The sequence below is a fragment of the Ranitomeya imitator genome, chromosome 3 (assembly GCF_032444005.1).
Source record: "Ranitomeya imitator isolate aRanImi1 chromosome 3, aRanImi1.pri, whole genome shotgun sequence".
NCBI classification, from domain to species: Eukaryota; Metazoa; Chordata; class Amphibia; order Anura; family Dendrobatidae; genus Ranitomeya; species Ranitomeya imitator.
Genome location: NC_091284.1, coordinates 665,903,305 through 665,915,801, shown reverse-complemented (window position 1 = coordinate 665,915,801; position 12,497 = coordinate 665,903,305). Strand labels below are relative to the sequence as shown.

The 12,497-nt window shown below is 43.0% G+C and overlaps 1 protein-coding gene across 1 annotated transcript in view; it reads right to left on the bottom strand.

Moving 5' to 3' along the window:
• ACVR1B (activin A receptor type 1B) overlaps positions 1-12,497 on the bottom strand; it is a 70,056-nt gene that overhangs the window by 7,316 nt on the left and 50,243 nt on the right. Inside the window, exons 2-7 of the mRNA XM_069758305.1 lie at positions 11,905-12,144; positions 7,056-7,298; positions 5,865-6,095; positions 5,567-5,734; positions 5,299-5,455; positions 3,642-3,766 (exon numbers count right to left, since the gene is read on the bottom strand). Of these exons, the coding sequence (XP_069614406.1) occupies positions 3,642-3,766; positions 5,299-5,455; positions 5,567-5,734; positions 5,865-6,095; positions 7,056-7,298; positions 11,905-12,144 (1,164 nt within the window). The remainder of the gene's footprint in view (positions 1-3,641; positions 3,767-5,298; positions 5,456-5,566; positions 5,735-5,864; positions 6,096-7,055; positions 7,299-11,904; positions 12,145-12,497) is intronic.

The following is a 12,497-nucleotide window of genomic DNA, read 5'->3' as shown; positions in this document are numbered from 1 at the left end:
GCAAGCCTCACAAATAAAAGAATTTGGTGAACACCTCTTCCAATCCATACGTAACATGTTATAGAGTAGGATGTGCTTTATACACGTACATTTCTGCTTGTCCTGGGCTCAGGAGTCCAGTGGGTGGATCTAATCAGTGATTGCTCGCATGTAAGCCCGCAAGGGCAGGGTCCTCGCCCCTCTGTACCAGTCTGTCATTGTTAGTTTATTTACTGTAAGTGATATTTGTATTTTGATGTAACCCCGTCTCATGTACAGCACCATGGAATTAATGGTGCTATATAAATAAATAATTGCTCCTAAGACATTGGGTGGCCTGTCCACTGCGATGGCTAATCAACTTTCATTTTATACTTAAAACTGAGATCTAAGGGGGTAAGTTTTCTCTTTGTGGAGAGTGACATGCCAGGCCTGGCACGCCAGTATGAGGAGACTTAGCTTGGCATGACCTTCTGGGAAATTAAATATGTAAATTGTCTCTTCAGAGAGGAAGAGGGCTTGGACTCTAGTGCCACCTATAGGAAGTAGCAATCCTAACAGTCAATGTCGACCCTTTATCCTACCTCGTACTGCAAGGTTCGTTAAAGGGTCGATATTGACTTCTAGGATTGCTACTAGAGTTCCAGTCCTCTTCCTCTCTGAAGAGACAATTTGCATAATTAAAACTAAATTCTATACAAAAATCTGTGTTTCCCAGGTTAGCCAGGTCCTTCAGCTGTAAGGGTAAGTTCGTTTTTGCTGGGGGTTTTTAATGCTAATTTTCAGCTGCTTTTTACAGTACCAGCAAAGCCTATGAGATTTTAGAAATCTCATGTACACACATTGTTTTTTTTGTATGATCAGTATTTTGTGCCTTGTTGCGTTTTTTGGACAGAGCACGTCACTTCTTTCAGCGTTTTTGCTGAGTTTTTTCACCCATTGACTTGAATGGGTCTTGATAAACCGCAGCAAAAACACAGGTATCATTATTTGCTGCGATTTTGCTGGTGAAAATCCAAGGATATTAGCATGGACAAAGAGAAAAAATCTAAACCTGCGTTTTTGACGCAGCTTCTTTCCTGCCAAAGATGATCAGGTTTTGCTGCAGAAAAAAAAAAAAAAAGGGCAGTGTGAACTTACCCCAAGACTACTGGCTGCACTAGAAGTCTCCTTCTCGATTTCGTCTGCAGTGGAACAAGGTTTTTAAAAAGTCACAAGCATTTTTTTTTTGTTTTAGGGCTTAAGTGGTGCTTCTAATGTAATGTTCCTGCTCTCACTTTGTTATTTTAGCACTGCTACGGTCCCGCGGCGCCATCTTGTGACTAACCAGAAGTTATGGAACAAGCTCTCAGCGTAAGCCAGGAAGGAAATCCTGGAGTAATCCGGCAGCTCACAAACTGTAGGAGACTGATGGGCGCGGTGGCGATAGAAGTGGAAGACGGCGGCAGGTAAGGCTACTTTCACACATCATGTTTTTGCCGTCAGGCATAATCCGGCAAATTTTTGAAAAAATGGATCCATTGCTAATTTTGAAAAACTGATGTGACGCATCAGTTTTTTATTTTTTTTAATTTTACCTGGGGATACAGGTTGGACGAGAGAGAGACAGAGTCAGAGAGACAGAGAGAGGATTCATCACATCTCAGTTTCATACGTTTTTCGCCAGTTCAGTCGCTGGGCGTTTTTTTTTGCGGGACAGAAAAAAAATGTTCCTATGAACGTTTTCTCCGGCCTCCGGAAAACTAATTTTAGACGGATCCGGCAAAAAAAAGGATAAAACGTGTGGCCATCAGGCGCAATCCGGCGCTAATACAACTCTGAGCAAAAAAACGGATCCGGTGGAAAAAAAACTGATCCGCTTTTTCCAAAATTCGCCGGTTTGTGCCTGACAGCAAAAACCTGATGTGTGAAAGTAGCCTAAGTATGAGACTAAGTGCACCAGTCCAGCTCCAGCAGTGTAAAAAAAAAAAAACACTGGAGTGGTGCTCGGGTTTGCCGAGGGTGCTCGCGTGAGATGTTAAGAGTCCCCATGGCCATATGTCTCACGGATGTTAGACAGCCACAAAATATGCGGGGACTGCCAGTGTTTTGTCAGGCAATCCCCATACGTTGTGTGTGTGTCCAACAGATGAAGACTAACATGTCATCAGAGCACCCGCCATATTCTGTGCATACCCGAGCAACGAGCACTTGACTTCATCACAATTCATTAACCTATTACACAGCAATTTATATTGATACATTGAGTTATATCAAACATTTCTACATAGAATGGTTTCTATTTCGTCAATTTATTATGCTCTTTTATTTATATACGTTCTGTGTTTTTGGAATAAAAAAACAATTGTTAAGAAAACAAAGAATAAATCGTGTCACTTCAAAATCACCCAAATCCCCAATCATTATAAAGATATAGGGAATAAATCCACAATTTAGACAATTAGCAGAATAAGTACAGGAGAAAGCTACAGGGAACTTACAGGAAAACGGTCAGCAAATGTTCTGCCAATAAACTTATTTTGGATGTTGTGCTTGACCATAATTCAGTTTCTAACTATGCCCCCAGCTAAGGCTACGTTCACATTAGTGTTTTGCGTGTTTGCGTCGGGCGACGCAGCGGCGACGCATGCGTCATGCGCCCCTATATTTAACATGGGGGACGCATGGACATGCGTTGTGCTGCGTTGTGCGACGAAAGCGTTTTTTTTTTTGCCGCAAGCGTTGGGCAAAGAAAACGCAACAAGTTGCCTTTTTACTTGCGTCCAAATTTCGGCAAAAAACGACGCATGCGTCGCAAAACGCAGCGTTTTTGCGTGCGTTTTGGTGCGCTTTTATTTGCGTTGTGCGTTGCGTCGCTGACGCAGCGGCGCACAACGCAAATGTGAACGTAGCCTTAGTTGTCCCTTCTATCACTTTCTACTTTGTGCCCCAAGGAATAGTTTTAACAAAGGCATCTTTACTATGACTTATTCCGGTTGGGTACACCGAGCCATGGGGGTTATTTAGGGGCAGAAAAAGAGGAGACACTTTCCCTTGAAACATTCAACATTCTTGGTCACTGCAACAAGTAATATATAATGTTTCATCAGTGCAGCCTTCATCTGCTCCAGCATTACATCTCTCCAAGTATACATTCTTCAGGTCATTAAAGGGAATCTGCCAGCAGGTTTGTGTTATGTATTCTGAGAACAGCATAATATTGGGCAAGAGACCCCAATTCCAGGGATATACCACTTACTGGGCTGCTTGGTGCAATTTTGATAGAATCCCTGTTTTCACTGTTGTAGATGCAGCAGTGGCCAGAATGCTGAGCTGTGTATAACCCCGCCCACACCCCTGATTGGCAGCTTCTTGTTTACACTTACCGCAAGTTGCTAATCAGTGGAGGGGGGCGGAGTTAGATTAGCTTGACTGCTGTGCACCTGAGATCTAGTCAGGCAGTGATAATCTCCTGCTGATTAAACACTGTGTTGAAACCACAACACAGATCAGTAAGTGATACATCATTGGAATCTGTTGTGCTAGGTTATGCTGCGCTCAGATTATAAAAGCAAAAACCCACTGACATTCCCTTTAACATGTAATATTTTTACAAATTAAGGAGGATTATCAGCTTCACGCACTAATTCCTTTGATACACCTTGGGAGAATAAGTTTCTTACCTCCAGCACTGCATCTACGGGCAATTTCCCAGTACACTAAGCCAAGGGCATAAATGTCTGCACACTTAAAGGAGTCGAAGTGCTTCATATTTATGCTTTCATCTAAGACTTCTGGAGCCATATATCTACATTAGAAAGGGAAGGAATCTAGTAAGTTTCATGGACCTCCACCACAAAGACACAATTGTCTGTTTCTCCCCCTTCTTGACAGTTATAACAAATGAAGATAAAAATAATTTTCTTTTACTACATTTCTAACTAAATTCATTTCAATAATGAAAATCATAACGAGTGTGCCACTACTTTACTATAAGACATTCAGTTTTTAGCTAATCCTTAAAGAAAGTTATATAAAATTATATTAGCATTAAAGTAAAGATATAGAAGTCCAACCCTATTTCTAAGACGCAAGTCCCAGAACTGATGGATCAGCGCTTGATGAGAAGTGTTGGAGTTTAATGCTCCCGATTCATGAAGAAGCACAAGCCTCTTCATGAATCAGGAACCTCAAAGGAGCGGTGTCCACCTCGTGGTGCGCCTCACCATAAATCCTACTCCAGCCGCTCGGGTAAGCTGTGTGGGGCAGCCAACACAGACGCTAATCACAAATTTGACAAGCGGCGGTCTCAACACACCATGTATTTTGTCACAGCTGGGAAACCACCAAAGTGACACAATGTGGATGAAACGCAAGAGTTGTAACTCTTCAAAGCTTTTATGCCAGAAATCTATCATGAAAGCTTTGATGCAGCGGGCCCGGTTTCCCATCTGCTCTTGTAGGCCACAAGGACACGAGGCTGGAGTAAGTTTATCTTATTCTGGAAAAGCTGTGTGAGGGATAAGAAATTCAGGAAAGCTGAATATTTCTAGTAAAGTATAGTTTGCTAAGAGTTTTGGTCATTTTTGGGTCTGGATTGTTAAGGAATGATGGGCAGCTATGGTAGTGGGGTCCGTCCCTCCCTTTCGGGCCGGGTTCTCTCGTTAGCCCTCAGTCAGTCCTGGTGTTGTGCTCATCACCAGAAAGGTGTTTCGTGTGCAGATCGTAGATTGGGGAAATCCAGTCTGAAGGTGTAGGGCCTTATCGTGCACTGCGAGACTCCAGTGAGAGCGATGTGAAGAAACAACCTTTCAGCTTCTTTTTCGGGTGGCTGGTAGTAGGCCACATGTTAGTCAGGGAAGTGGATGACTAGTTATGACAGCTGAGGTTTTGCTTGGATGTAATAATAATATACAATAGTAATAATAATCTATATTTTAAATTCTAAATAATAATCTATATTCCCTATCAGTATGTCTTTGGAATGTGGGAGGAAACCCACGCAAACACGGGGAGAACATACAAACTCCCTGCAGATGTTGTCCTTGGTGGGATTTGAACCCAGGACTCCAGCGCTGCAAGGCTGCAGTGCTAACCACTGAGTCACCGTGTAAAGGCTTTGCAATAATTCTGCACATTAACAAAGCACAGGAGAAGCCTCGATTGAGCCGAGCTTGTGCACCGTCTCTGGCTGCATCGATTCCATGTTGTCTACCGCTGGGCTGCTAATATTCCACAATGGTTTGAGTCAATCTAGTTAACAGAATCCAGAAAGAAAAATCTGTTCACTACAATAGGGGTAAAAAAAGAAAAGTGAGGAACAGAACACAAGTTACTCACCGTTTGGTCCCGACTCTCTGATTTGGTGCAATGTCGATGGTGTCTGTGAGAGAGTCATGTCTGACAGCAAGACCCAGGTCGGCAATGGCACAAACACCATTTTTCTTTACCAGGATGTTTTTGGACTTGAGGTCCCTGTGAGCAATTCCAGGTTTTCCTATGAAAGAAAAAGTAGAAAATTTTTGATAGTCAATGTAAGGATACTTTGTAGAAAAGTTGAAGAGTTAATGAAAACAAAACAAACAAAAAAAAAAAAAAAACAACCTACCCTGAGTTCCAACTATTTCCATATGCAAATGGGCAAGACCACTGGCGGCTGAGAGGGCAAGTTTTATCATCCCTTCTATGGTAACGGTGTATCTGTTCAGATAGTCAAAGAGGGAGCCATGCTCATGGTAATCAGACACAAGCCACAGCTGCGTCCACGTCCCATTGTCTGCAAAATGAACATTAACATGGTTTGGTTGGACAATGAACGGACTTCTAAAAATGGCGGTATGATCAACATCTGTAGACTTACAGTATCTATAGATGTAGAGGGATTATAGTGGTTTGATGTACTATACCTTTGTTGTCGGCGGCGATAAATCCCAGAATATTCTCATGACGCAGCATCACAGTCTGGTAGATCTCGGCCTCCCGGAACCATGACCTTTCTTCTCTAGAGGAGAAAATTTTGACCGCCACATCCCCTCCTCTCCACTTCCCACGCCACACTTCACCAAAGCGTCCTTTCCCGATGATTTCTTGCAGGACGATTGTTCTGGCTACAGTGCGCTGCACAAAAAGTGGAAGTCCTGTGGATACAAGATTCTTATTAACGGTGACACGTGTGCCCTACCCATCTGGGGTTTATAACAGATTTGCTATAGCCTTCCTCATATTGACAACTGCAACGTTCAATATGGTACTTCAGGACATTTTCACATGTGATGCCATTTTCCAAAAACGGTTCTTTTAAAAGATTTTTATTACCCCTTCTGACAACCAGCATGATGTAGTGGCAGATACCCAAACTCCAGCGATGTGTCACTTACTGCGCTGCTTGATGCAATTTTGATCCATCTGCAGCATATTTTTTCTTCATCAGTTCTCTGAATGCAAAGCTCTGTATAACGCCACCCAATCCACTGATTGGTTGCTTTCTATGCACACTGTGCATGGTCAGAAAGCTGCAGATCAGTGGTGGATGCGGGGTTACACAGCTTATAAATATGGAGGACTACCTGGCAGCAAGATTAGTATGATAAAATTACTGTTTTATCAGCAGGAAGTTAACAAACCTAAAAGCAAGCAGCCCAGTAAGTGATACATCATTTGAATCAGCATTTCTGTCTCTATATTATGATGCTCAAAGATTAGGTGGCAAAAACGTGGTGACAAATTCCCTTTAAGGCTGGTCTCAGACAGTGGCCAAAAAACACACTAAGTTACAGGTCAAGAAAAATACTCAATAGATACATTAAACAGAGACTGACAGATGACCAACAGTGGCATCTATCAGCCATACCCCACCATGGAGTCTATACACATGAGCCATCTCATGACAGTCATTAAGCAGATTCCATTACTACTATGTGTGGGTGATGTAAGCCATCCTACATAATACACTCTACATCTTTTCTGATAAATCAAGCAAGATTTTACTTCATTTCTACACCTAGAATTGTCCTTTTTGTAACTCGCGCCATAAACCCTTAACATGAATAAATGTATAGATCATACGCTCCCACATACAAAAGTACCAGGAACTGTACCTGAGCCAGATCCTGATGTAGACAGGTCATAGATCAAGTCTGGAAGAGTTTTATCTTTTGCCAGATACATTTCACATGATGGATCCTCCAAGTCAAGTCGCTGCCGGTTGTGGTAAACCCGCTGGTGGCAGTGGAAAAGGACCACCACAATAATGATCACGCCAATGAGAAATACAGGACCAGCTATGACCGCTACAAGCTCCACTGGGCCCCAGCCTGATGGCGGATTCTCCTTTGTGACGCCTAAAACAGAAAGCAGTAAAAGAACCGTAAAAACTTCAAATAACCACTACCAAATTTACCTAAAACAAGATGGAAACGTTAATTCCTACAGGAGAACGGATCTTCACATGTACTAGGATGTAGTGTACTGCTCTAGTGGGGCAGAAGCCAGGTAGCGGCTGCTCTGCTGCCCACCTATGCCCAGCAGTGATGTGGGACCTCCACTTTACTAAACACTGAACACCAGGATGTGTCGTATCACAAATGCGCTATATACTGATGAGCCAACACCTTTAACCCCTTTACCCCCAAGGGTGGTTTGCACGTTAATGACCAGGCCAATTTTTACAATTCTGACCACTGTCCCTTTATGAGGTTATAACTCTGGAACGCTTCAACGGATCCTGGTGAAATTTCGCAATTTTCAAACTTTGAATTTTTATGCAATTAAATCACAGAGATATGTCACACAAAATACTTAATAAGTAACATTTCCCACATGTCTCCTTTACATCAGCATAATTTTGGAACCAATTTTTTTTTTTGTTAGGGAGTTATAAGGGTTAAAAGTTGACCAGCAATTTCTCATTTTTACAACACCATTTTTTTTTTAGGGACCACGTCTCATTTGAAGTCATTTTGAGGGGTCTATATGATAGAAAATGCCCAAGTGTGACACCATTCTAAAAACTGCACCCCTCAAGGTGCTCAAAACCACATTCAAGAAGTTTATTAACCCTTCAGGTGTTTAATAGGAATTTTTGGAATGTTTAAATAAAAATGAACATTTAACTTTTTTACACAAAAAATTTACTTCAGCTCCAATTTGTTTTATTTTACCAAGGGTAACAGGAGAAATTGGACCCAAAAAGTTGTTGTCCAATTTGTCCTGAGTACGCTGATACCCCATATGTGGGGGGAACCACCGTTTGGGCGCATGGGAGGGTTCGGAAGGGAAGGAGCGCCATTTGGAATGCAGACTTAGATGGAATGGTCTGCAGGCGTCACATTGCGTTTGCAGAGCCCCTAATGTACCTAAACAGTAGAAACCCCCCACAAGTGACACCATTTTGGAAAGTAGACCCCCTAAGGAACTCATCTTGATGTGTTGTGAGAGCTTTGAACCCCCAAGTATTTCACTACAGTTTATAACGCAGAGCCATGCAAATAAAAAATATTTTTTTTTTCCACAAAAATTATATTTTAGCCCCCAGTTTTGTATTTTTCCAAGGTTAGCAGGAGAAATTGGACCCTAAATGTTGTTGTCCAATTTGTCCTGAGTACGCTGATACCCGATATGTGGGGGGGAACCACCGTTTGGGCGCATGGGAGGGCTCGGAAGGGAAGGAGCATCATTTGGAATGCAGACTTAGATGGATTGGTCTGCAGGCGTCACATTGCGTTTGCAGAGCCCCTAATGTACCTAAACAGTAGAAACCCCCCACAAGTGACCCCATATTGGAAACTAGACCCCTCAATGAACTTATCTAGATGTGTTGTGAGAACTTTGAACCCCCAAGTGTTTCACTACAGTTTATAACGCAGAGCCGTGAAAATAAAAAATCTTTTTGTTTTCCCACAAAAATTATTTTTTAGCCCCCAGTTTTGTATTTTCCCAAGGGTAACAGGAGAAATTGGTCCACAAAAGTTGTTGTTCAATTTGTCCTGAGTACGCTGATACCCCATATGTTGGGGTAAACCCCTGTTTGGGCACACAGGAGAGCTCGGAAGGGAAGGAGCACTGTTTTACTTTTTCAACGCAGAATTGGCTGGAATTGAGATCGGACGCCATGTCGTGTTTGGAGAGCCCCTGATGTGCCTAAACAGTGGAAACCCCCCAATTATAACTGAAACCCTAATCTAAACACACCCCTAACCCTAATTCCAACGGTAACCCTAACCACACCTCTAACCCTGACACACCCCTAACCCTAATCCCAACCCTATTCCCAACTGTAAATGTAATCTAAACCCTAACCCTAACTTTAGCCCCAACCCTAACTGTAGCCCCAACCCTAACCCTAACCCTAGCCCTAACCCTAGCCCTAACCCTAACCCTAGCCCTAACCCTAGCCCTAGCCCTAACCCTAACCCTAGCCCTAACCCTAGCCCTAGCCCTAACCCTAGCCCTAACCCTAGCCCTAATGGGAAAATGGAAATAAATACATTTTTTTTTATTTTTCCCTAACTAAGGGGGTGATGAAGGGGGGTTTGATTTACTTTTATAGCAAGTTTTTTTAGCGGATTTTTATGATTGGCAGCCGTCACACACTGAAAGACCCTTTTTATTGCAAAAAATATTTTTTGCAATACCACATTTTGAGAGCTATAATTTTTCCATATTTTGGTCCACAGAGTCATGTGAGGTCTTGTTTTTTGCGGGACGAGTTGACGTTTTTATTGAAAACATTTTTGGGCACGTGACATTTTTTTATCGCTTTTTATTCCGATTTTTGTGAGGAAGAATGACCAAAAGCCAGCTATTCATGAATTTCTATTGGGGGAGGCGTTTATACCGTTCCGCGTTTGGAAAAATTGATAAATCAGTTTTATTCTTCGGGTCAGTACGATTACAGCGATACCTCATTTATATCATTTTTTTATGGTTTGGTGCTTTTATACGATAAAAACTATTTTACAGAAAAAATAATTATTTTTGCATCGCTTTATTCTCAGGACTATAACTTTTTTATTTTTTTGCTGATGATGCTGTATGGCGGCTCTTTTTTTGCGGGACAATATGACGCTTTCAGCGGTACCATGGTTATTTATATCTGTCCTTTTGATCGCGTGTTATTCCACTTTTTGTTCGGCGGTATGATAATAAAGCGTTGTTTTTTGCCTCGTTTTTTTTTTTTTTTTCTTACGGTGTTTACTGAAGGGGTTAACTAGTGGGACAGTTTTATAGGTCGGGTCGTTACGGACGCGGCGATACTAAATATGTGTACTTTTATTGGTTTTTTTTTTTTATTTAGATGAAGAAATGTATTTATGGGAATAATATTTTTTTTTTTTTTTTCATTATTTTGGAATATTTTTTTTAATTTTTTTTACACATTTGGAAAAATTTTTTTTTACTTTTTTACTTTGTCCCAGGGGGGGACATCACAGATCAGTGATCTGACAGTTTGCACAGCACTCTGTCAGATCACTGATCTGATATGCAGCGCTGCAGGCTTCACAGTGCCTGCTCTGAGCAGGCTCTGTGAAGCCACCTCCCTCCCTGCAGGACCCGGATCCGCGGCCATCTTGGATCCGGGGCTGGAGGGAGCAGGGAGGGAGGTGAGACCCTCGCAGCAACGCGATCACATCGCGTTGCTCCGGGGGTCTCAGGGAAGCCCGCAGGGAGCCCCCTCCCTGCGCGGTGCTTCCCTGCACCGCCGGCACATCGCGATCATCTTTGATCGCGGTGTGCCAGGGGTTAATGTGCCGGGGGCGGTCCGTGACCGCTCTTGGCACATAGTGCCGGATGTCAGCTGCGATAAGCAGCTGACACCCGGCCGCGATCGGCCGCGCTCCCCCCGTGAGCGCGGCCGATCGGATATGACGTACTATCCCGTCCAGGGTCAGATAAGCCCAGGGCACCTCGACGGGATAGTACGTCTAAGGTCACAGAGGGGTTAAAGGGAACCTGTCACCCCGTTTTTTCAGTAGGAGATAAAAATACCGTTAAATAGGGCCTGAGCTGTGCTTTACAATAGGGTATTTTTTGTCCCCTGATTCCCCACATATGCTGCTGAAATACCTTACAAAAGTGGCCTTTTTCGCCTGTCAATCAGGCTGGTCAGGTCAGATGGGCGTGGTCACAGCGCTGTTTCTCCCCCACATCTTGCTTATGTTCCCGTTGGTGGCGTAGTGCTTCTCGCATGCGCAAGTGCCGAATGCACTGCGCAGCTGTAGAAAAAGAGCGCGCTCGCCGCTATTCAGCGGTTTCTCGGTGGGCGCGGCCATCTTCCTGAGGCTGCGCGTGCGCAGATGGAGTCTCCTGCTTCCCGAGGCTTCAGGAAAATGGCCGCGTGATGCCGCGCGTGCGCAGATGGACATCGCGGCGGCCATTTTCCTGAAGCCGAGTTCGACTAAACTAAACTATCTGCTGGAAACAATATCGACTGACTTCATAGGAACATGACTATGGGTGACAGGTTCACATTTGTGTGACCACAGACATAGGACATATGTGTCAAAACTATGCAAGCGCGAGTCATTTCCAACCACGTCTGTCTGAATTTCACCATATATGTTTTCAACATCGATTTAAGTTGTTTTTGTTTTGTTTTTTTTACGTTTTCTCAACTAGCTTTTAAATGGTACAGAGATGAAAACTTAGGTATCAGACTACAGTACGATTCTAAACATCTCCCTCTACGAATAATGCTGCCTGGAGGAAGAAACCTTTTTTATACATATATGCATCATGTGTCTAATGGAAGTGGTTTTTGCTTTTTTTTCTGCAATTCAGGCACATTATCCATCCAGCCCTGCGTTGACCATAAACGGGGAACGCCAACGTCAGGTTGGTTACTTAACACTAAAGAATATAAAAAACAACCAAGTGCCGTGTTCCCATAACACCCAGCAGGACATCCATAAATCAGCCTACACGCCAACCTGGGTGATTAATACTCACCACTTGGTACCAGGAGATCGATTTTGTTGCAGTAGTCGGTGTAGCAGCATTCAGTGTTGCGAATATCTTCGGAGCTAATACAATAAAATGGTTTTCCTGGTGGGATGAGTTCACTTGCAGAAATGCAGGCTCGCATATGATGCTCGACATTGTCGATGTTGGCGATTGAGACCATGCAAGCCCCATCTGTCTCACACGTATGATTGGTTCTGATGCAACTAGAGCAGAGACAAGTGAGGGCTGGAGGAGAAAAGAAAATACAGAAAGTAAATTAAAATTGCAATATTACACCTGGCTCAGCTTTCCCACCCTCAGACTGGCATTGATTTATCCATGTGCGCACATTCATTCATTCAATTCTGTGAAAGAATATTTCTAGATATGTAAATAATGAAATTCTTGGTTGTGATCAGTGATCAGTTAAGGCTTTTTTCATACTTCAGTTGTTTGGCGTCAGTCTGCTCCGACATCGTGACAGATCTCACAATTGTTGAGAAAACGGTTCTAACGGATCCTTTCTTTTTGACGCATCCGTGTATCTGGGAAAAGTATCTACTTTTTGGAGCATGCTCAATTGAAAAAGCGGATTGGGG